Here is a 26,469-nt window from a genome sequence, read left to right as displayed (position 1 = left end):
CAAGACTGAAATTTTTCACCATAAAGTTTTCTATTGATTTAAGAAGAACTTTGAGACTCTTGAGTATAGTCGATGTGAAAAATGAAGGTAAATGGCACCTAACTTGTTATGGGAAACTTCAGCCAATAGTTGTCATGTTCTGTTCACCTTGGCAGTTCACCTGCCTATGACTGGTAGAAATCTTTTTTTCTCTATCACCGTACTTTTTCTTCTGTTTCTGCACATTTCTTCTTCTCTTTATCTAATCTCATATTCTGCTATCCACGTGTATAACAGTTCACAAATTAAGTAGGGCTAAAAAGATGTAGGATGATGTTCTTGAAACAAATGTGGTTCCCTCACATATAATCTCAAGTTACAATCACAGAAGAAACTTGTGCTTTTATACAACTGCCTTTTTTCAGAAACCTCTCACAAAGCAGAGCAGGCACTCTCAGGAAGCTGCTGCTCCAGTTCTTGTTTCCAATCCTGACTACACCATTGCAGCAGCAGTTCCCAGACTTGATTAGAGAGTGTTTCTTTATGTTACACCCGCAACATTAGATGGTGCAACATGAAATGATATTAAAATGGATGGTGAGGAAGCATTAAAGTGATATCAACATTAACTTCCTGAAATGGGAAAAGCAGTATGTGCTGGTCTAAAAGGTCTACTATTTTAATTGCACCAAGTATGATGAAACAGTGATTTCTCAGCAGTGTGAATACTGTCATAGGGCTGATGACACCACTTGTGTCCTATACATGTTGTGCAGACACAGAATCTTCTGGCATCATTTTACTGAAGTCTAAAATAAATATAATCGATCTCTCCCCCATTTTAAAAGTAACATCACAAAGCTGACAAAATATTTCTTGTTACATTTCTTGTTTATGGTATGGATGGGAAGTTGAGAATGTATTTGCATAATTACAGAACATCAAACATGAATATGAGACATCCAGACTTTACTACTTAATCCATTTTTTTTTTCTACGTCTTAACGCAGAGAATAACGTCTAACAAATTTCCAGTTATTCTGATTGTGACATTTGTGAATCCATGTTGTTCCAGCAAGGCTCGATACTCAGTGCCACTTCTCTCCTTTCCCTCTGTCTGCACAAGCATGTTCAAAGACTGCAGCAGAGCTGTGCTCCTGTTCTTCTTCTCATCATCCAGCACCATTTCAGCCAGCAAAATCGCACAGCCTAATTTAAAAACAAATATATGCAACAGTTCTAATCCATTATCAGGCAAGAAAATTTCTTCTATCCTATATAGAGGTGCAAACTACAAGACCCAGGTGATTTCCTTTATCATTTATGGATTTGTTCTGCTATTAAATGAATAATCCACTCCTCTCACAAACCCCAGGAAATACCCTTTCACAATATGGAATGATGAAACACTCAATTCAAGTCACATCTCTGTTTTCAGGAGAAAAGGGGATAACTTCTGTACACTTGGCATGAGGACTATAGGAAACAGTAAAACAGGAACAGAGTTGCATCTCTTTGGGATACACTGCTGCTTCACATTTATATTGAAATGATGCCAAGCAAACAGAAGACTGGATGGCAAGCATTACAGAAGCAGAGAAGTCAGTATTTCTCTTAAATATATTCTGTATGTTATTTCTGTATATATTTGGGATAAGACTGAGCAAAGGATGAGAGCAGAATTAAATTATCCTGTTTGCACAGTCTTTTCCTCCATATTCAGACCTGTGAAAGGAAAGAGAAGCCAAGAGAGGGCTACTGACAAAACAAGCATTGCTATACATATTGCCTTTTGGCCTTGCATCTTAGGTGGTGGTTTCATTTGGAACAGTGGGGATAGGAGGCCACTAACTCAGACCAAAATAGCAGCAGTTCCTAGCGATTTTATTCTTAAGTGCTGCATAACATTAATATCTTTCTGATCTTCAAGACAATCTCCTCAGAGGCATTCCAACTTGTACACCTCAGATATTTAATAATCAATAAAATTTTTCAAAGTTTAACCCCTCTCACTCTTCACATCAGGAAAATTTTTCTCAGTAATGCATATTGCTTAGAAAACCTTTTCAGTGTTAGACTATTAAATCCACTCCTTTTACCAGTCAGCAAAAGATACTCAGAGCAACTGAAAAACTCATTTTGTTTATTAATAAGATGAGCTTAGAATTCCTAAGGTGACTGGACTGCATCAAATGATTGTAGAAGAGCTGAGACTGAAACAGACCTGAGATGATCTCTAGTTCAGCCTCCCACTCAGAGCGGGACCGCTCTACAATCAGCTCAGCTTCTTCAGGGCCTCACATGGAAGCTTTCAAAGATAGAGATTCCATAACCTCCCCGAGCCATCTGTTCCAACACTTAATTATCCTGAGAGAGCAAAGCTGTGGTGCATGACCGCAGACACCATGCCCAAGGGACTAATGCTTAGTGTGGTGCCTTAATCACAGAGTACATGGAGGTTGTGTGGTAGCCAAGCACATTGTATTCATATTTTACAATCAGAGACATAGTACTTAGGGGCACAGTATTAAAGTATGTTACAGTTACAGGTGTGCCAACTCCAGGATTTGATTGTTAAACAGCTTAGAGCAGCTTAAAGAACAGCATGGCGAACTTCATGAATGCGACAAGACACACCTGATTGCTGGAATGAGTCTCTCTCAACATACAAACCTGTTAAGCTAATAGCAAGCTTCATGTCAATGTGGAAAAGTAACATATTAAATTAATGCATTTGTTGAATATTTGGCCTTATCTATTTTAAATGCCTCTACAGATGAGATCAGTCGAATTTCTATTCATAAAAACCTTCTGCTACGAAATAAAAACCCCAGTGTGGTAAAATCTGACATTTCCCTGATTTTGTACACCTGAAATACTCCACAGTAAGTGTGTTTCTCGTGATGAGTTGAATCACTGTGGCACAGTTTCTTTACCCATTGGTCAAGGAGCAAAGTAACTCCTGATTAAGCAACATCCGGGACAATGCAACTCTTAACCTTCCTCATTGACCCTCTCTAATTTGCTGAGGTTGCTGATTCAGTATTGGCACCATCTCTTTCACACTAGTTTATTGGGACTATTGCTGTACAAATGACAGGCAGCAAACTCACAACTGATAGAGAAGAAAGATAGTTTGAAAGTGGAACTTTAATCTCCAGAGAGGCTTCCACTACAAAATACACTTTAAAAAGAAAAAATAAGTATCAATGAAATGAACAATTAGAAGTGACATTAGTGACAAATAACTCGAAAAGATACAACATACACCTCTCCAATTAAAGACTGAAGCACGAATAAACTTTTATTTTTTAATTTCCATATAAAATTTTATACATAAATCCTAAAACTCATCTCAATTAATGAGACAAAGCATCTATGGCCATTTAACCATTTCAGAAAACTCCAGAAGTAACAGTAAGTAATATCAACAGCTCTCAGGTGCAGCCTGTGTAGGTACACACTGGGGCTGGAGGTCAGAGGCTGCTGAGGTTCCTCTGTGATGTTATAGGTGTTGCAGGAATATGTTTGAGGTTTATTTTGTTTTCGCTTTTGCTTTTAGAATAAGTATTTTGAAAAGACTATCCTTGAGATGTTTTTGAGTGAAGTACCACACAACAGTGAAAAAGAGGACCAACATCCCCAAGTTCAGGCAGATGGTGCCTAATTCATTTTTAATTTTAAATTTCTGATAAAAATGAGCAGTAACCACTGAACATACTGCAGAGAGAGGATTCTCTTTTAATTTTAAGGTCAAAGAAAACAAAGGTATTAATGTAACTCAATACAGTCTTCTGGTTTTAACCTGATGTGCTATACAGCTGTGTCAAGTCTAAGCTTAATACAGTCTGCACAGGAACTGGACATTAAGATATTTCACACACAGGTGTTTCAGCCTGACCCAGATACTTGTTAAAATGCAAAGAACTCACTCCTGCAGAAGCTGTTATCCAAGGTCTGTAACAACAATGCGTTGGATAAAGGGCCAAAATGATCCTACACTGCCAGTGTGAGCTGGTTCATTATGGGTGTATTGCACAAGGGGGTGAAAATTCAGCATCCCAGATTGCTTCTGGGTACACTACAGTGACAGACTTTTCTTGAAACACAGAACAGCATCTAACAGGTTTCCTGTGATCTTAATTTGTACATCTGTGAATCCATATTTCTCCAGTAGCTGTTTATACTCTGAGCCGCTTCTCTGCTTGCCTTCAGTCATACTGAGGGATTGTAGCACAGCTACAGAAGGGTGCGTCTTCTGTTCATCAAGCACAGTTTCGGCCACTAGCAAGGCACTTCCTGCATTTCCAAAACAACCAAGTGGTTCCATGTAAGTATTTTTAGCTTCAACTTTTAAGTATTTTGTTCACAGACAGTTATTGTGGTCCCCTCAGACAGATTCTTTTAATGGTCTTCAGGGGAAATCAGTGAAACAACTTTACCTTCAGTGATCTCTTCCTGGAAGTAACCATTTAAATGTTAAAAATAAACTGAGAGTTTAGAGCACTGTCTCCAGATGTTCAGATCACTTCCTGCCTATGCTCGTGAACGCAGACTTGCTTTCATTTGAACCAGACAACTCCTGCAAGCATCTATCATACCCCAGTCTTGGCATAAGAAGATTAAGACAGTCGCCCACAATTTTCTTTCATAATTTATAATCAGGATTATACTTTATGGGCTAGATCTTACTTTGAATATTCTCCTCTGAAATAAACTTCAGGGTACAGCTGGATTAAGGAATCAGATATCTCAGAAGTCAGGCTTTTCTGCTTTTTGTCTTCTTTGATCTTTAATACTGCCTGAATATGAGTCAGCAGAGTGCCCTGGCAGTCCAAAGGGACAGCTGTGTTCTGGGGAATATCAAACACGATTGTGTACCTACTACAGGTACCACAATATAACAAATACATTAGAGACCATCAAAAGGAAGGCCACAAGGATGGTGAAAGGTCTTGAGGAGAATCCCTTATAAGGAGCAGACGAGGACACTTTGTTGGTTGAAGGAGACTGAGGAGAGACCTCATTGTGGTCTTCCACATCCTCACAAGAGGTAAAGGAGGGGCAAGTACTTATCTCTTCACTCTTGTGACCAGTGACAAGACTCAAGGAAACTGCATGAAACTGAGTCAGGGGAGGTTTAGGTTGGATATCAGGAAAAGGCATATCACCCAGAGGATGGTTGGGCACTGGAACAGGCTCCCCAGGGAAGTGGTCACAGCACCAAGCCTGACAGAGTTCAAGGAGCATCTGAATGACATTCTTAATCATATGACCTAGATTAAGTTAGTCTTTCAAAAAGCAAGGAACTGGACTTGATGATCCTTATGGGTCACTTCCAACTYKAGATACTCTGATGATTCTATGATTCAAATGTAGAAGAAAGTCTAAGAGGCTACATATTTCTCATGGTATGTGTGCATAATTTAGTACTGAACTGCCCCCAGTTTACCATATTCTGGACACTACTGAGATAGAAAAACAACAACAAAACAAACTGCTGCTTCTTGATTAATCCAAAGGAACTTTAGTTAGACTCATTTTATGTATAGAAATAAGCAGATGCTTAATTATTTATGATACATGACTTAGTAAGAAAGACTGGGCATGGCAGAGACTGTGGAGATGATATGGTTGTATTCAAGCCTGCAAGTACAGTAAAAGCTTATTATATATAGTTCTATTTGCAGCTTTGTTTTCTTCTTTTTCTTAGTAGGTATTACTGTAATTCAAGCAAAAGCTAGTATGACTGAACAGAAAAATACCGTATGTTCATATTAAAAAGCATTACTCAGTRCTCATTAAAGGTACATTAACATGCACCTTTAAGCTCACAAGATGAAAAAAAACATACCTGGTCTGCAAACAGCTGATACCTTGCTTAACAGCACATGGATCTTTTCATCAGGCCAGTCATGAAGAACACGTGAAAGGATATAAAGATCTGCCTCTGGAAGATTATCCTTGAAGAAGTCACCTGTTGAAAAACAGAGTGAGTACATTCCTACAGAAACCATGGAGTACATATTAGAAAATCAAAGCACTTCAGCAGAGGTAAAGAAACTAACAAGAATGAACAGGTACAGGTATGCCCTGATTTCCAGATAAGGAAAGTGTAGTAAAGAGTAGATCACAGGCAAGAATTCTGTAATAAAAATAGAGAGCAAGCCTAAAGCAGGAAAGGAGACAAAGTTCTTTGTAGTCATCATGTTGATATTTTCTAGAAATTAAATGCCTCAGAGAAGGACATGCAGCCTCTGCTTCCAGCGGTATTTATACTTATTCATACTTACTTAACCACATTCTCCAACAATTTTTTATCCCCACAGACTTGAAAAATACCATTTAGCATGGGTGAACCTACACTGTCTTGTACTAAGATATGTTTGGGGCTGGAGCGGCAGCAAAAGAGCCTTTTCTGTGCTCAAGGATACCAGATATCAGACAAAAGACCATGTGCTACATTTACCTGATACAAATGTCACTGGAGCAGCGTGTTGTCCTGAAGGCTGAAAGTAAGAGGTGTTCGCAATGACTTCTGGAAGGTCAAATACAGTGACCTTGAGATTTGGGTATATTTGTACTAATTCATGAGCCAGAGCTCCAGTGCAACCTGTTAAAAGTTTAAAGAAGTCAAATCAAATATTTTCTCCATGAATTTGCAGACTTTTTTTTAGGACAAGGCCATATATAACATTAAAAGAGAGGCATCCAATCAGAAATAGAGGTAGACAGTTCCACAATTAACATGGCCAACAGGACTTCCTGGTTGACAAAGCAAGGTTTTAAAGCCTGTGGAATGCAGGCATGACTCCTTACTGACACAGAACTGCTAGTGTGACCTTTGATTTAGTACTTCCATTTTTCGGGGGGAGTATCAAAATGTATTTTAAAATACATTTGTTTGTTGAAGAAGAGCACCTCTCATTGTTTAGTGTTTACAAAGCACTGATATATGAAATTTGACAAACACTCTGCAGCAGAGCAAAGATTGTGAAGTTCTGGAGTCTCCGTACAGTGGCAACGATCGTACCACTATTGCATTAATTCCTCTGATTGGATAATTGGATAATTCTTCTGTCCACCTCCCCAGGCACTGAAAATGCTCTTTCTTCAGTGGGTCTTTCTCTATGTAATAACACTCCCTCTGTGCAACTCCTAGCACAGGGCAAAAAAAAATATTCATTGGTCTCCAACAATCTGGTAGACATCTTAGACATTAATATCTACAACAATACACAAACCAAACCCATTGAAAAGAATCAAAACTTGTTCTAGCAGTGCAGTGTTTCAAGTTTGACATCCCAGTAGTGGTGATTCATGACTTTCATGACTTTTGAAAATCTTGGATATGCCTAAGGAGAGCAACAACACTACTGAAAATAGCACTCCCAGCCCAATGCTGTATCACCTGAACCACAAACTATCTTCTTTTCTGAGCTGAATTGTGTAAATGATTGATATAATATAACTGATTGAGACAKTCACTTAAAACTACTTATATACCATTTAAGTAACTCTGCTTTCAATTAGCTGCACTGTTCTTTTATCCTGACATTGCAATATCAGAAAAACAACAGTAGATACTACTACTAAAGCTCTAGTAGTAAAAAAATGTACATATCTGTTAAGTAACAAAATGTGGAACTGAAATCAAGCTTTTCCCTTTAATTTGTATACAAATTCAGTAACAAGCAATACCTCCTAAATCACAAGCAGATTTAAACTGTGAAAGATCAAACGCTGTAGCCACATCTCTTGCTGTCAGGCGAGCAATGCTGTGCATGGCAGCCATAAAACGTTGTTTTACCTCCTGGCTGTGGTAATAGTCCTGAAAGGGGGAAAACAACAAAGCAAAGAGAAGTTTATTTTCATTAGTTAACTAAAACTATGTACAATCAAGGCAGTAGGTGCACATTGTGAATATCAGAATTCTAAAATTAAAAGAACAGTTAAAAGTGCCACAGACTATCTGCTTATCCAAATCCTTCGCTGCTACACTGTAGTTATAAGTAAATCTTTGCATCCTCTCAAGAATTCTGATCACACAGATATCTTTTGCAGTGTGTCTCAAAGGACATACACTTGCCTGATTTGAACCTGGAAGGCTGTTAAATTCAACTACTTTGCCCACTGAAGTTGGGCCAGTAGAGCAGCAGAAAGAGGTCATGTGAAAAGTGCTTTTTAAAGAAATAGTATGTCTTTCATATGCATTTACTAACACGTTTGTTCCACAGCAAGATGTCTTCAGGCTTTAAACAGCCTGAAAAAAACGTTTAGGAGACTAAAAGAACGCAAGTGTTCCTTCTTCTTGATATCCTCACAAATTACTTTCATTTCATTAAAATATTTATTCTCCTGTGATGGGAAAATAACTATATAATTGGACCATAATATAAATCAGAAACATTAAAGATCATACTGGGTTTTTTTTTTTTTCATTAGGGAAGAAGCAAGCATTCAGCACCAGAACCTCAAGCCATTACCATTTAAAGGATACATATGCACAAATCTCTTTATATCTCACTTTAATACAGATTTCACYAGTTATGGTTGGCTTTGCAGCTCCCAAGAAGTGGAACTATCTCCAGGCTATGGTGTGTAGCGTGCCATAGGGAGCCCATACATTCTGCTCAGATATACCATCCTGTACACATATGGAGCCCAGCTCCAAAATGGACACAAGTATCACCCAAACAAAGTTGATAATCCAGATGTTTAACAAAGGAGGAGATCCARTTCACATACATTAAACCACTTAATTTATATATAAATTTAATCATCTAGTGCAACAGATATCCTAAAGCAAAATGTCTTAAGTCCCTTTAAAGATAGTCTGAATGATTTCCAAAGGAGTCTGTCCTTGAGTAATTTAAATACTGAAAGTTCTGTCAGCCTCATATTAAGTATCCAGAAGTCCTTAATTCCTTCCATTGACTATACATAAGATATGTAGACACCTCCTTCAGGAGATTGCCTTCATCTCCACCTGCAAATTAGATGCAAATTAAGGACCTCGGGATGTAATCTGAAGTACAATTTAAGCCAGCAGTGCTGTCAAAGATGAAGTCCTGACATCTTCTGCTGCTCACACTACCAGCTTTCTGCTTAAAACAGAGCACAAGTTGTCAAGGCCTGTCAACCTGATTCACCAGATGGGCAATTGACAAGTTAGGCTAGTTATAAACCTAAGTAATTCTCCAGTCTGAACATACCCACCTGGGGTAGCATTGGGAAAAGAATGCCAGAGAGACTGAAACAGATGACAGAAGGATTACAATTTTATCAGCAATAGATGTCAGCCTGAAGCTTATACAAAACTACAAAACTTCATAAAGGAGATTGGATCTCTTCTCCATTGCATCAACCAGCTTTGACTACACAGCACAGCATAAACTGGATGCACATTAGGATCAAGTGACTCGCATCCAATATGGAAGGAGTGCATGTGTGGTAAGGTACTATGTGGTGTAAAAAGGACACAAATGTAATTTAACAGGCCCAGGGATTGTTCTGAGAGGGTGTCAGTGGGATGGGCAACACTTGATCTTGAGAATTTTGGTCAGCATTGAATTTCCCAATATATTGTGTGATTGCTCCACTATCTCATAGCCTAAAGTTGAAGGGAACGGAAGTCTGGGACTGGTGAGCTGCACTGTGTTTCTACCATTTCTGAGACTGACAACTCTGTCTCCATTTGCCCCTAGATCAGYTTTGGGCTCCTCATAAATTTATTAGTATCAAAACCAGCTGTATTACCTTAAAYAGATCATCTGCTTTCTTTCCAAAGGCTCGATGATTCTGCCTGCTCCCTTCTTTGACAGCAGACTCCAAGTTTGTGAAGAGAGGCCAAAGGTGATCATTAGAATGGATAATGTAGCCATGAAGTGAGTATTTACCATCTGAGGTCAGGTAGGTGTTTGCTGAATCTGTATTACTGTAACCTTATGGGAAGAAAACAATTGTAACCAGCTTTGCTTCAGTACTTTACCACTGCTGTTTAAAATCTGAAGGCATGTTTTTCTGCATAAATAACTAGTAAATCCTGATCTTTTGATGTATTAGTAAAAATTTTGCACAAAAAGATTCTAAAACTCTTTTCATTCTTAAAGAAGCAAGTAATTAAATTTCTAAAATTATTTTAGATGCTGGAAAATATAGATAAACACTGATTTATTATTTTTATTTTAAATCAGAGTACCTCAGTTAGATACCCAATATTCAAGGGACAGTATTAGAAGTTCCTCATTCTTGATTGTATTTTTGTTTAGATTATGGCTTCCTCTTCCCTGAATTTAAACTTTCTCCACTATGTTTTGCTTTTAGGGCTTTTTCATGTCTTGTCCTCTAAACAGAGTTAAAATGACTCCTTTATTTCCTTTTCTTGGCACTTGACCATTTCAAGTCTTACTATGTAAATGATGCACATGCAAACTTAGAAATACATAGCGTGGACTGTAAAAGTTAATTCTAATGCTGACTCCCTCACTTACATGCACCTTCAAGGACTGTTCTAGTTAGAGGCACTAAAATTTAAGTTGTCCATGAAGAGGGACACATTGCAGAAATCTCCTTATTAAAAGCATGATCCTCTGTTGAAGGCTGAACTGCTGCAGCAGGGAATGGAATTTGACAATTATTGTAGATAGAACAGTAGAATTACTTCAATGGAAAAGCCTTCTAAGGTTATCAAGTGCAACCTTTAATCCAGCACTGTCAAGTCCACCATGGGCAGCCTGTTCCGATACCTGGCAATCCTTTCAGGAGAGAAATTTTTCCTAATATTCCATCTAAATCTCCCCAGGCAAAGCTTGAGGCTGTTTCCTTTCAYCCTGCCATTTGTTACTTGTAAAAAGAGAACACCTACCACCGGGCTACAACATCCTTACGTTCTACAACATCCTGTAGTTGTAGAGAAAATAAGGTGTCCTTTGATGCTCCTTTTCTTCAGGTTTAACACCCCCAGCTTCCTCAGCCACTCATCAGATTTGTTCTCCAGACCCTTCATCAACTCCATTACCATTCTCTGTACGTATTATAACACCTCAGTGTCTTGTCATGACAGGTTCAAAAGTGAATATAGGATTGAAGGTGTGGCCCTACCAATGCTGAATAYAGGGGCAGTCACTGCCCTGGTCCTGCTGGCCACACTATGGTTGATAAGGGCCAGGATGCCATTGGCCTTCTTGGCTACCTGGGTACACACTGGCTCATGTTCAGCTACTCTTGACCACCCCAATGGTTAACTTTCCAGCTTTTTTCCCCCAGCCTGTAGAGCTGCACAGGGTTGTTATGATCCAAGTGCAGATGACACATCTGACCTATTACACCCATTCCTTGGGACTGTCCACATAACCTTTCTTAGAAATTTGAAAGTATTGTGTCCAGAGACCAAAAGAAATCTAAAGTTTCCACAAAGGAGACTGAATGTGTTCATTGCATAAAGCCTGCCTCCACAAGAAACAATTTCAGCTACTAATAATGAAATGAAAGAAACAACAATCCATTCCCCTGTCCCCCAAATCCAAGTTAYTCACAATATCAAGTCAGAACCTGTGACCTTAGAATCATCTCTTCCAGTCCTGCCTGCCTTTCATACTAAATGCAGTTGCAGAGAGGGTAAATTAATCAATCACCTTGTAKTGTTTTCTCCAGTAATCCAAGAGCAGCACATGCATCAAGGAGTCTTTCAGTTCCACATACAGAGGTTCCAACATCATTTGCAATATCCACAGCCTTCATTGGACCTTTTTCTTTCAGATGATCAAATATCTTCAGCTTAGAGGCTACAAACAGAGCCTATGTGTAGGTAAGAAATTGTTATGCTGTGTTTAAAAGACTTGCAATCAAAAAATGAAAGAATGATGCCATTTGCCTAGAATTATTCTACACAACTACTGTTAAACTACTGCAAAATGGTTTAACACACCTGAAAATTGCTCCCTTCCTTCTCAGAGGGTTTCAATATCTTGGCCAAGTAACAGAAATTTTAAAAATGGTGTTTGAAAGAGAACTCAAAATATTCTGGAATGCRGTCTACAAATTTTTTATGAAGGCCCACTTCTTTATTCAAATATTTAGCCCTTCTCCAACTATGACTGTTTGACCTTACGGAACATCCTTAAACATATAACCAATACCAAAAGACAAAATTAAATTTGATATACCCAAAGCATAASACACTAAGACAGTGTAACAGCTTCAGTTGCTAAAATACAGATCTTTGTTCTATTTAAATTAACAAAATCACCCAAAAATATTAAGAAAAAAATTAAACTTCATATAACAACTGTACTACAGGCACACTTTAMCAGGATGTGTATACATGGAATGGGAACAAGAGAACAGCTACTGCCTGATGGTGAAGAAAAGCCCACAGGCAATGGCTATCTTAAGTTGAAAACCTTAGCTGAACTTTAAAGATTAACTTCACTCTGGTTTGGTTAGTGTATGAGATGTGGTGATAGACACCTCTCCATTCAAAATTAATTTGCAATTCTGCAGTTTCTGTATTCTGAAGTAGGTAAAACACCTAAATCCAAGGAACTTACACAGAAGACAAGAGGAGAGGCAAATGCAGCAACCACAGAATCAATTTCTTTACAACTGCAGGCAACAACTATAATGAAATTTAAAAGTAAAGGTAATAAAGGAAAGAACACTTTTGCTTAATCTCTTCTTCTCCATTTGATTTTTATTAACTTTGAGAGGTAGGTCTACTACTATGTGTCTATATAGTCTACCATCTTCACTTCTTTTTACAGTTTCCTCTGTAATTCTAATAAGAACACATAGCTGGGATTTATTATAATTCAGGCTTTCACAATATTGAGTCAGTTACATCTAGTTTACAACCAGGTGGCTTCCAAGACGTGCTCAATCTTTGGACTGATAACAACTGGAAACTATTAGAACAGGAAAATAAGGTAAGAAGATAGGGCAAAAAACTTGGCTGGCCTACCATTCAGTAATTCTCAGTCCAAAAACGAACAAAAAAAACCAACCAACCAACAAAAAAATATAGAAGAAAAAATGTCAAAGATCTGAGTACAGATCACACTATGCAAATTTGGAACAGAGTAACTTGCAAGTATTTAAACCTCATCCCTTCCTATTCTGCTACAGCARCTGTTCAGAGCAAAACAGGCAGCAATATCTTCATCTGCAGGAGATTTTACTCTGCTTTATAAAGTTCTTAAAACAACACTCAAGAAGCAAAATGAAAAAATTTGAGCTTTTGTGGAAATAAGTGCTTTTATGAGCTTAAACCTATTCTGCAACTGMAAAGATGATAAGTTTTGTCATATCACAATTCAGTGCAACTGGTAATTAATTTTACAAAGAACCATAATGCGGGGGAAAAAAAATCCCACTAGTTCAAAGTGCAGTTCAGTAMTTCATACTATGACTTTACACTGGAGTAGTGGGAAAGCAAAGCTCTTGCTTCTATTTCCAGCCTCCACTATCTTTTGCTGCACAAAACTGAAYGCAGCATCACATGACTGTAAACAGTAAAGCAATGTACAACCCAAATGCTGATGATTCTCTATATTTATATTTAGACTGAAGAATTGCCTAGCATCATCTCACCCATTCAAATACATCACTCCCTGTGAATACACTAGAAGTTCACAAACACAGCAGCCTCAAAGCCACTTTATTCCAAACCTCTCAGGACAGCTTTGCATGYCTGCAAGCAGCACGCCCACAGATCTACACCACATGATCACGCTACAGTCTTCCTTCAGAGCTGAGCACAACTCTCCACTGTTTCAGCAAAACTATTCACTGTCTGGAGTGCCTCCCTCCACTCACTTCAACGTTATTGTGTCTTTAGTTCCAAGTTTGCATTTCACTGACACTTCAGCACTTTTTTCCACCTCTTCCTAAAATGCAAGTAACTTGATGGAGACCAATGATCTGTTAGAATGATCATTGTCCATTTCTTCTTCCCTTCCTCATTATTGTCTTTTTGACACTGGAACTGTGAGTAGAAAACCTGGGAGTACTCAAAAGACCCAGCTATGCATTTCTCATCACACTTGGTTGATACAACAGCTCACAAGCAAGGTCACGTGCTCTGTGTGAGTATGTCTCCATCAGATACAGCAAGGATATTATCAGTTAACTTATGTCAAACATGAAACAGATTATTAAAAAATAATACTCTTAGGGCCACAAAAAATTAAGATCCTCCACAGAGTTCTAATGCAATGCATTAAAAGTTAGAAAGGAAATATATACAATTCTTGCCACAGTTGTTAGTCAGGTGASTTAAAAAACAATAAATGCTTTCTTTGCAGAGCATATAAATTCCAGCTTGGTTGTGCTCTTGTGATCAGTAAAAACAAAAAATCTTCAACTTCTTTTCCCTCTCAGCTTAAGAGATAAAATTATGMAATGGGTACCTGAAATTTCATAGAATACATAAAAACAAATACAAAACCCCCAATCCAACTACGTCTGAACTGCACCAGAAGTTACAGCTATCTTAGAGTCTCCAGAACTTCAGTGGTCCTTTTTTAGCAATTATTATGAATTATTATGAATTATTATGAATGCTTTCCCCAGCTCATGTATGTCACATTACCGGGTACAAACTGGGATCCAGTGAAACAAAGGTATCAGACAACAATGTAACAAGTAGTTTTATTTTTTTCCCTTACCTTTGAAGCTCTAAAACCATCCATCAGCTCTAGAATTTTGGAWGGAAGTTTTGCTGCACTTTGCGACACTCCATTCTGATTTTCCAAAGGTACTGTAAAACCAGTTCTGACACCAGAACTGTTTTCAGAAGTGTAAACAGCTCCCGAAGAATAAATCCCAACACTGTCCAACTTACTAGCATCTTTGTGCCCTGTGAAATTTGAAGATTCACTTTCTCCATCACTCAGCTTCTCAAAAGTGTCCACAGAAGGGATAGAGTCATACTTTTTATGTTGCACATTATGTTTAGAGGGTGGATAGTACAATTCTGCTAGCTTTTTGCAGAAGTGATTCAGAGGAAATCCCACCACATTCAAGAAGTCTCCATGGACATACTCAACTAACATTCCACCAAGAGCTTGGATACCATATCCGCCAGCCTTGTCCCTGAGAAAGCGAAAGCAAAAACAATATAGATTTAATTAAGGTTAAGAGTAGAGGTATCACAGAACATTACTAATCCACCAGTACTGCAGAATCTAGAATAAAGACTAATGTACCTAAGTTAGAGGCAGATTAAATCTACTAGCTAGGCTCAACACTTCAATTTGTAAATCACAAGATAAACATAAGGATCAATATTTCCACTAAGAGTGAGTAGCCAAAGGGTTTTATGCTTCAGACAGGGCAARTGCCACAGTCATCTAAGCAGCAGGTGTGTTGTCATAGGCTATCCAGCATTTGCCAAATCTTGGCTAGCAAAAAGGTAACGGTAAGTGTCACCAAGACCAACACTGCCACTCAGTCACCAGATGCAAGTGACCCTCACCCAGTTCACAAGAGGTTGAAAATCTTTAAAGAATGTTAGGTCCCAAAGGAGTTCAACAAAGATGACCTCCTACAACTCAAATTATTACAAAATACGTCTTGCAGATCTCAGTCATAGGAATACCTAAAATGAGGATTGGGAAGATAAACTTTCTTGGGAAGGAGCAACCTATTCAAACAAGATCCACTACTCCACTTAGCCCTATTCATCTCTTGTGCAACTGTCAGAGATACAAATAGAGTTGTGGCTCACGACATTCTTCTCTTAGATGTCATGGTAATACTTGTAATTTGGCACAGAAATGTATGTGTGTATGCACAGAAATTAACCTTGAAAATCTAATTTGTCTTTAGGTGTAATTATGCAAATTCCTTAGAGTGGAATGGAAATACATACAAGTCAGATAAACTGCAGTATACCCAACAATTTTACTATTCTCACAGAAGGAACATGGCAGTTAAAAGTATGTTTCCTACATAACAGCACAATCTGGAAGCCTACGTCAGCAAACCTAGACACCAAAGGTCAGTCCGTCTCGGATCTATTAACTTAAGGTAGCATGGAATTATGCAAACTGCTTTGGAAATGTTACTACACTAAAAACTATTGCTAATTTTTTAATATCAGATTTGATCAGACACAGCTCTTTGCATTTTTAGTACTTGTCTCTRGATTCCCTTTCTAGTAGCATCCTAAAAACAAACAGAAGAATTCCAGCAAGCAGGATTTTCTGATTTGCGACAAATTGGTGAATAGGGCTGCTCCTTTAATCTTGCATTTTAAGTACTACCTTATAATTTTGTTATTGTTTAAATTATTTCTTCTAACATTCTTRCAGCTTACATTAACTAAATTAGGAATATTATAATGACTAGAATGTCTTCTCATTTTTAAATKAATTGTAATCTTTTTGGTATATGCTTACAGGGAGGCAAAAAACATTAAGAACATCAGAAGCTGCAGTATCATACTCCCAGAAAGAACATTAACACAACTGTATACATATTATTTATTTTTCTACAACACTTTTTTTTTTTTCTGGGATTCGATCCTGAAGAGAACATTTGCATTCTGCATTTTATTACCTCACAGTCAAGTCTGAAACTCTACAGCTCAAGGCTCTGTAATCACCTCCTTTCCAGACTGCAGTACGTATGAAAACCACATAGGATTTTCAGGTTAGCAGATCTAAGCAGAGACAGAGAAAGTTGTTCATAAGGAARAGATTACAAAATAAAAAGCTGGGTCAAAGAGGCTGGCAGAAACTAAGTCTACTTATTATAAAAGCCCAAAACAGAATTACTGTGCTACAGCCTTCTTTCTACAGACAGACAGACAGAAAAGAAAGAGACACTACCACAAGCAGCAAATCCTTGGTTAGAAAGAGGAACAGGAATAAAACAAAAAGGAAAACATCTTTTTGAACCAAAATYTGAGGGGTTTTATAGCCTCATCACAGACTGTCTTGAGACAACAATTTCCCTTCCTTCTTTACTCATACTTTAGGTCAGCTATGTATTTCTATCAGTCTCTCACCAGCGATTGACTTAAATACTGTATGCCAATTTTCCTCTTGCTAAAAAAAAGCTCAATTTAATCCTCAAAAGCACTAGTCATTCTTCTTTTACTTCTTCACGTGATCATTAAATCTTGTATTATTTCAGAAAATTAATTTGCCATTTAATTAAAAAAATTAAGAAATGGTCACTTGAATGCAATACATTGTTTAGAAAACCTTTATGCATCTAAGTTTGTAACCTCTATGGGTGGACATGGAGGAGGGGACAAAAATAACCAATCAAAAAAAAGTGCTATGAGGTACTTCTTACTGTTTTGCAAAATTTATAGGACACTATGTTTAGCAGTTCCTTTGCCAAGTCAGAAAAATACTTCCTATCCTGTGGATTAYATAAACAAAGATCAATAGGCTTCTGCCTCAGAGTAATGAAATAYATTCTCTAAACCTTTGGTCCCTCAGAAACCCTTGATGTCACACACCCTGTTTAGCAGAATGTACAGAATGACCYAGCACTGCTCATGAGCCCTCTTGCTGCAGCAAAGTACTGCTAAAGCGTATTTGCTTCCAGAGGAAATAYCCAGAATATTCCAAAATAATTTTCAACCTGACATTCTTCCCAAAAATCCATGGTCATTTCACCTTCCACCTGCAACYTTATGACCCACTGCATACTAAACATCACCTTCCAAAAACCTAGCCAGGAATTTGTTACAAGCTGTAGTCTTGCCAAAACATTCTCTCCATACAATTCAATTTAACATCAGTCTATTCAATAAAATGTGAACCTTACATGTTCCCAGAGTATGTCTCATTTACACAAAAGCACTGAAATATACCCAAAGTCTACACTGGTTTCTCTTTCCCCAGTTAAACATGACTTTATTGTTTTATAGCACAAGTGAGTTTGAAAACCACCACAATTTATACTCTTACATGGTCAGAATTGAGGCTACAGAGACAAAAGTTCACATCAGATCACCTGATACACAGTCCATAGTGCTGACTATGCCTTCACAAGGCTTCAGCTAACACAAAGGAAAGATAAATTCCTTAAGGTTGCAAATATTCCCTTGTTGCCTCCAAGCAAGTACTTTTTTCCCCTTTTTCTTTCAGCAATCTGGTCAGTTTCATCTTAGCAGTAATAATCAGGCATTCTGTTCTCATCCTATTTCTTCCATGGAATTACTGTTGTTTGGTATAATGTCTTTGTAAATGTTGCTTACATATGTCAGTAAGTATTATATTACCAGGGCAGCAGAAACACGTAAGCTAAAGGACAATTCTGGCATAAGAACACACATAAACTGTGTTATATCTTATCACAAGGATAAGTGGAAATTAAGATGGTGTTCCTTGCATCAGAGCAGTGATTTTGATAGACTAAATGCACCAAGTTCTAGCTTCTTCCAATACAGTTCCATGACATCCTTATTCAACACTTAATGACAACTATGCACTCTCAGGCATCAAAGATCCCTGAATGCTTCTGCTAACAGAGAGSTAATTGTATRTTGCACAAATGCTTGCTCTCATCCRGAGCATTTCAAGTCTTCAYTTTTCAAATTCATTAGAGTTCTGAAAAAGTACCTCACTTTCACTGGAGAAATGACAACTTTAGACAAGAACAAATGAATAGTGGCCTTGCATCACCTATTCATTTCTCACATATATAAAGCAAAATTTCACAGAACACAGGACAAAATGTTTTACACTGGTGGCTTAATAATGGACCCTMAGGCCTATTCTCAAATGTTGTGTGATGGCATCATCAGGGTCTTACTTACATGGGCTCCCCACTATGAATGTACTCCCATAAGAGCTCTTCAGACAGCTCAGAAAATTTTACTTTAGTCTCTTCATAGAAATCGGTGATTTCCATCTCTAGCTGATTGTCTACAGAAAGTGAGAAGGCTTATTAGAAACAGGAATTCTAGTTTAGAGAGCRTATTATCTAAGTTTTATTTCTTAATCATTTGACAATTTTGTTTGAGAAAAAATAAATATATTACACAGATGTATGAAATGACTAATAACATTCTTYAGGGACAGCAGACTCAGCTTTTCTAAAATAATAAAAGTTTGAATTTTCAAACTCTGCTGTCCTGTCTCAGGGCTAACAACTGCTCTTCCTGTGCAGAATATATTCTTAAATTAACAATGCTTACACAAAGCTATTTATGGATGCTGGCACACAGATCCAGCACAACCATCCTTCCAACTTTATKACTGTTTTCAAAGAACTCTTAACAACAAATCAAAGTTCAACATGWAGCTGTCATAAAAGTGGGAAGGTGCAGCTTCACCTGCACTTCAGACTTGGGTATCCAGCAGTCCGATCAGGAATTATCACAGTCATAGTCCCATCATMTCTCAAGAAATCACAAAATTATTTCAGACTTCTGTAGCTAGGAAGTGGTTGAGGGAAGGTGCAATAAAGTACTGCACACCTGGATATGGACCCTACTGCACTGTAAATCTCCTYATCACTGCACACAGGGGTTTTTCCAAAACATGTTCAAAAGGCAAGAGCCTTGCAAAAATGAGTGTGCACATTACAGATTATTAGCTCTCTCTACTCTTCCCTATAAAAACAAAGGTCAGCATCTCCTGTTACCACAGTTTGGGTAGCAATGGAAATGCTTGAGGAGGAGTAAGAGGTATCTACAGAACAGACCAAGAGAAGAATGTTAACCAACTTGTAATGGCATTAGTGTGAAAAAAAACCCAAAACACCCGAACTTTTAAAAATTGCTGCATATGAATACTGATTATCATGTCTTTCAGTACYGATCAAAAACTCAACCAGCTCAAGATGAAAATTTCATCTTCAGCAAGTTAAAAAACACATTGTAACTGTAAACTGTAACTAAAAACATATTCTAGAAATCTGTTCTRTCAATTGTATCTCTTGGGGAATATGAAGACTAAACCTACTTTCATTCATCTGATTGTGATGCAGCTTAAATTTGTAAACTTCAAATGAGATGTGCTGTTATAGCATCATTTCTACAGTTGTATGCACTTCACTTTTTTCCTACAGTGAACAGTTAGAAGTGTTCCGTTGTTGGGTTGCTCACAGGAACCACTTGCTAACTTGTTTTATTTCTTTTGCAGCAGGTCTCCCTCTATTGTACTAGAATATTAATAGTATTGCATCACTAACTTTATTTATATTTTACAAGAGTTAAGAGCAAACATTGCAGAAAAGATTAAAAACTGTTAATTTGTCTACAGAAAGAYTATGTCTAGTGAAACGTCAGAGAAATGATCCCTGCAAAATCTCTACTAAAAGACAATTGGCACAATTATCAGATGGTCCCCTCAAACACTCTTCAAATTATACTAATGGTACAGCTCCATAGAAAACAGTTGTTCCCTCTGTAAATGGTCTGATAAAGAACATTGGTGTATTGCTCCCTACAGCTTTATAACAACTTAGGCAKTAAGCCATTATGCTACACCCTAAAAATGGCTCTGAAACTTCCCTTATTTACTGRAAAATGAAGTAATTACATATACAGCAAGCACTTGTATTTATCAACTGATGTAAACACAATACAGGAATAACATTTATATGGATCACATTCAGTCTCACAGTCTGTGGTACCTTACTTGAATTTAATTTATAATATTCCACAATTTATGCTGGCCTTTCAATTAGTCTCATAGCTTTCAGAGACAGTATTTCTAAACTCCATTGTATTTTATCACCTTCCTCCCTATGGTGTGAAAACTGAATATGGGAAGAAGGTTGGCTTTTGTGGGGAGTCTTTAGTTTATATTTTGATAAGGTAATTCTTGAGTAGAAAACCAACTCAGATTGTGTATGAAACATTTTCATCCTGTTTCTTGTACAAGCTATCATGAGAGTAGTTTTCAATACAAATATTGAGTTGTAATAAAATGATGTGTACCTTTACTGCGGCAGTGTATAATAGCCACCCCSGTGAAAACACTGTGCTCTTTCCCATTCAACCTGTCATGGAAAAAACGTACATTACCAACAGTTTTATGAAATGTTCTACATGATTACATTGCTATAGCCTGAGAAACAGATATTAATATATCACTCAATGGATCTGACATGCATCCTGAACAGATTTTATTTCAGTATCAGTATCAGACAAGACGTTCGCAGARCAAACAAAAAAAACCCACATAACAAACACTAACAAAAGCTGCAGTCATTTCAAGTCTCCAAAATATCACTTGTATAAAACTACTCCATTATTTTAGCTTATTCACTGTACATCAGGAAAGYGACTATTTCAAATGCATTAGAAAAGGCCAACTGGCATAAGCACCACTGTTACASCTGTCTTCACTGAAAGCTGGCAATAAATAGCTAGGCGATGCAAYTCAGACTAAACAAGTAATAGGGAACTAGAGCGTATGTTCTCATGTCATCCAGACTGGCCCCCAGAGATCCCATGGCAAGCCAGAGTGTAGGGGAAGAGCCCAAAATCACTTAGCCCGGGCTCTCTGCTAGTGGCTCCAGAGCGCCACGCTGTGGCAAATTAGTTTTGAGGCCTTCATTATCTGTTGTGTAAGCAACAGATGTATAATAAACAGCAGGGAACGTGAGTCTTTGGAGGGACTATTTAAGAAATAATCTCGTAAAGATTAGCAAGGATATTTCTGGATGTGATCAGAAGCATCTCACACTCACTGTCCCCCACAAGATTTCACACTGAATTTTAAGATARAACAGAAAATTTTCATTTGACAGCTTGAACATATACAAAGATGTATCACCTTGTCTACATTTTTTCCGGAGTTCTGAAAAGCTAAATATTAAATGAATTTCATATCCCAAATTAAGAGACTGGCCAACCAAATTTACAACAAACAAAACCCAAAACCTTTGCAYGTATCCCTTCTGTGGACAYTTTTGAGAATCTAAGTGATAGAGAAAGTGAATCTCCACATTTCAGATTTTACGTAAAAGTACGCACCTTGACAGCATCCTGTAGGCATCTTGCTTATCAACTGGTTTCTCCAAGATTTGCTCATCCACAGACTAAAAGAGAAAGACAGAGCGAATGGGCTGCTTTCTCTTAGTTTTCAGAAACCAAGGTCAGAAACTATGTTTAAACCATGACTTTAGTCAGGGCTTCAAGCTTCAGTCTACTGAGTAGAGCAAGCACCACAGTTACCTATACGTAGAACAGGTAATTTAGTGTCAAGCACAAGTGCCACACTCTACCCTTCAGTGGCTGCAGCTTTCAAACAGAAGGGTAATTCAACTTTTTCAGTCCTTAACAGTTCACTTTCTCTGTGAAGATGTCAGGTATAAAGAAATGCCTCCTACAAGGCACAACACTGAACAGTTCACATAATCTTAACTTCTTGACAGACAGGTCACCTGAGAATGGAATTTCCATTATATATTAGAGGATCCAAGGCAATACTTATGGCAGTATTAGTGTCTCCAAAACCAGCAGCTCTGGCTCTCAAGATTTCAAAAATTATCTTGTTGGAAAAAAAAACTAAAAGCCACATCCACAAACCCCAAAAGATATATCATAATAGACAGACATATCTATTATGATATAACTTCAGACTGAAGRCAGCTTTCAAACTTTAAACCTAAAAATACAAGTATTTTCTACACTTGTCATAAATTAAAATAATGCTAAATCACTGAAGACTTCTTACCACAATAGTGTCTGCTCCTATGACAACATCAGGTGTTCTCAGGTGCTTCTGCAAAAGCATAAAGAAAGAAGGCATTTGTGAGAAGATGCAAAGAGAACAAAACCTTTTAAGACCAAAGATAAGAAAATAYCAATTTACTGGTTTACAGGTAGGACTCTACACTGACCTGAAAACAAGACACTGTTTCTCCTTTTGCAGTGTTCGCAAAGTAGCATTCATTTATATCACCATAAAAGTGAGACTTGAGCAGACTATCCTCAAGCCACAAATTTGCCCAGATATGTTATTGAAAAATAAACATCCAGGAAACAAAGTGCATTCTCAAAAGTCAATCTGATCTTCAAGGCGGCAGWCAATTTCTTTAAAGAAAGTGCCTAGTGTTTGGAAGCCAGAGAATACAGGCCACTAGGATCATTTTTTCAGGCAAAATTTTACTGAAAAATAAAAACTATTTTCTTTGGCTACACTTTGCTTTTTTTTTCTCTCAAAAGGGAACACATACAGTCTGTTTTTTGAGTATAAGGTACTGGTATATAAAAATTCATTGTACATTTTTGTTTTACTTTAAACTGTACCTGTCCTTATAGCTAAGTTTTGATTCACCRGCCTATTATAAGGTACATAGCTAGTACCTAACATGACATGAAACCTGTCTGTAAGCATGGCCATTATAATAAAACATTTATAGGGAGGCAATTCTTCTAGACAAAGACTGCTGACGTGCTTAAAATTGTTTCATGATATCTGGAATTAGTTCTACTAATTTCTGTATGAAGAAGCATTTTGAAATCCCCTGAACTAGTATTATCACCAGCAGAGTGTTTTGCAATGAAAGTAAGTCATTTAGTGAGGGTGAGTTTAAAATCCACTCTCCTGTGTTGTGCCATTGTCTGGAAAGTAGYTGACAGAATCCTGGGTAACGATTTACATTGGAGATCATGCAATATTTGCTTTGAAGAATGGGGACATCTGGCAACAATGTTCATTATAAAGGGTTCAGCATTCCTTTTCTGCTGCTAGGATAGCATGAATAATCATACCCCTTTCTTTAAGAGTTTTATTGTTAAGAAATTTTTACAGTTCATTTTGTGAGATTTGACCAGCTAGACTTAAATAGGYTCTGGTAGCGGAGAGCCTTTTGTGCTCAAACTGTGACCACAGCCAAGGGCMTAAGTCAAATAGCACTGATAGTGTAAGTTGCATCACTGGTTTTGATAAAATTTAGGATACAAAATGGATGCCTTGCCTAACTTAACCTGAAATCATGTCAACTCCTCCCCTCTTAAAATTAAATAGATAAATTCTGTTTTACAACATTCTGGGCAAAGAAACAATTATTATTTTTCTGTTTTCCTCCATTACCTCTATACTTACAAATTCTGAGCTGTTCTTGTCACTCATTCAGTGAAAGCTATASCAAAGCACTGGAATCACATCAGTGTTTTTCTGTGGAAATCCAGAATTCGGATTTCCTCCACAATCAACAAATATCTGGAATGAGGTCAGCCGTATAGCTGCCTGTTTTAAAAACTATGGAATATATATCCCATACAGGAGTAGGTATGATGCTGACAAAAGATGCAGGCCACTTCAGTTTGTGGAAAGCCTGAACTGCAGGCATGAGGCTTTTGATTAGACAATTGCAAGACCCTGTCTTTCACAAATGACAGGAAAACATCATTGAGCCTTCAGTGGAGAAAAAGGACTCAGGGMTCACTTAAGCAGCACATGAAAATTRAGTCACAGTAACACACACCACCTAAAGACMAAAAGTTCATTGCTGTAATAGTAACTTACTACATGCATTCTGTTTGCTACTTCAAGAGCTTTCTGTYTTGCCGTTTCCACAGCATACTCATAGGGGGCTGTAAAAGACGACTTTTCAAGTGTCTCTTTAAACCAGGATGGAACCACCTCAAACCGCAGACCCTGGAACACAGGAAAGTGATGCAGTCAATTTGACCTCATTAAACATCGGTCCCAAGGCGTATTAAGCAAGTGACAAATTTGATATTTGCTCTTTCCACTTTAATACACCTCCCCCCAGGGGCAAAAGAAAAAACCCCAATGTTAAGTGCATACATATCCTTTGCAAGCAATCTAAAACAAAACAATCAGAACTTCAAAACTGGTGTGTATGTTTGATTTTACCCTTATTTATTAGAACCTAATCACCTGAACCATTTTGTTATTCCTTTCCTATAAAAACTAAAACACACCTATAAACCTACACATTTCATAAACAGAGGATTATACTATTGGATTTTTAAAAATTGAATCCAYCCACAACATTTTACTCGTGCAACAACAGTGCACATTCTTATAGGAGCTTTACTGCACTTTATGTGTCCTTATACACGTGATAAACAGAAAACCAGATGGTTTCTGATTGATTTTGTCAAAAAAACCCTCCCAACTAGTGTCGCAACTTTCTGCCTCTAGATTATACTTGTACCTTTATTACACGCAGCAGGCACGTGTTTCTAATAACTTAGTGCATGACTGAACATCGGTGCTTCTCCACACATCCATATTTTGAAGTTATTTTCTCCACTTAACTTCAAATTATCGACTGGATTATCAAGMATGGTAATACTAAGGAACCTAAGTTGTACGGGTGATACCCCAGCGCTATTCAAAAGCCTCCCGCAGCCCGCCCACCGAGCCGACACGCTCCTCCGCAGGGSCGGAACGGTCTGAATTACAGGTTAGCGCCTCCTTTGCTCTGCATTAGTGCATTTCAGACAGGAGACGGCTCCTTTATTGCCCGGCTCCCTTCCCACAGGTCTCATGGAGCGGGGGGCCGGGAGGCATAGGGCCCCGCAGGCCCGGTGCCCTTGTCCCCGCTCCGTGCGAGGCGAGCGGCCGCACTCACCACGTTGGTGAGGATCTCCTGCCGGCGCGGCGAGGCGCTGGCCAGCACCACCCGCTTGCTGACCAGCTTTCCCAGCACCGGGTTCAACACCATGGCGGCGGCCACAGGTCCTCGGCCTCGGCTCCGCGCTGCTCGGGGGCGGGGAGGCGGTGGCGGCGGCCTTATGTGGCGGCGGGGCCGCGGGGCGGAGCCGGGCCGGGGCGGGAGCGGAGAAGCGGGGCAGGATCGCTGGCGGCGCTGGGTGTCCGCCCGCGGGGAAAGCGCCTGGGCAGCCGTGAGGGGAAGGGCTGCGGCTGTGCCGGTCAGCAGCTGCGCGCCAGCTGACAGCAGGCTTGAAACACAGGATCACTTAGATTGGAAAAGACCTCTGAGATCATCGAGTCCAGTTTAGGACTGAACACCGCCGTGTCAATAGCCCGTGGCACTGAGCGCCACGTCCAGCCTTTCCTTAAAGGGATAGTAACCACCGCCTCCCTGAGCAGCAGTCCATTCCAATGTCCAGTCACCCCATCTGTGAAGAAATTCTTCCTTATGTCCAACCTAAGCCTTCCCTGACACAGTTTGAGGCCATTTCCTGTTRTCCTCTCGCTGKTTGCCKGGGAGCAGAGGCCRAMCCCCACCYRGCTACAGGKGATGGTAGARGGCAATAATAAYACYCCWGAGWYTCCTTTTCTCCGCTGAACAAACTCAGCTCYCTCAGCTGCTCCTCATAGGATTTGTGCTCCAGTCCCACCACCAGCTCYATTGCACTYACCTGGAYCTGCTCCWGCACATCAATGTCCTTCCTGAAYTGAGGGGCACAGAACTGGACACAAYACTYAARGTGKGGCCTCACCAGTGCYGAGTACAGGACACACCTTGTTTAACACCCCATTCCCTCTGCTCCACTAATGCTGGCATGAAGTATTTGGAAAGGGAGTGTTATCATACATTTCTTGGCTAGAAGGATCCCCAASGTAAGAA

The 26,469-nt window shown here is 38.6% G+C and overlaps 1 protein-coding gene across 1 annotated transcript; it reads right to left on the bottom strand.

The window, feature by feature from the left end:
• Positions 1-568: 568 nt before the first annotated feature.
• On the bottom strand, positions 569-25,665 carry ASMTL (acetylserotonin O-methyltransferase like). Its single transcript, XM_057373588.1, has 13 exons — positions 25,507-25,665; positions 24,429-24,560; positions 22,632-22,679; positions 21,929-21,993; positions 20,888-20,949; positions 18,758-18,866; positions 14,646-15,072; positions 11,616-11,778; positions 9,739-9,923; positions 7,681-7,810; positions 6,449-6,592; positions 5,834-5,956; positions 569-1,188 (listed from the first exon to the last, which is right to left on the bottom strand). The coding sequence occupies exons 1-13, from the start codon at positions 25,597-25,599 to the stop codon at positions 974-976; spliced, it is 1,896 nt and encodes a 631-aa protein (XP_057229571.1). The 5' UTR covers positions 25,600-25,665; the 3' UTR covers positions 569-973.
• Positions 25,666-26,469: the final 804 nt, after the last annotated feature.

The sequence above is a fragment of the Malurus melanocephalus genome, unplaced genomic scaffold, assembly GCF_030028575.1.
Source record: "Malurus melanocephalus ecotype Western Australia unplaced genomic scaffold, MMel_1.1 scaffold_202, whole genome shotgun sequence".
Lineage (NCBI taxonomy): Eukaryota > Metazoa > Chordata > Aves > Passeriformes > Maluridae > Malurus > Malurus melanocephalus.
The sequence above is the reverse complement of the archived record's forward strand: the minus strand, read 5'-3'. Positions and strand labels throughout refer to the sequence as shown.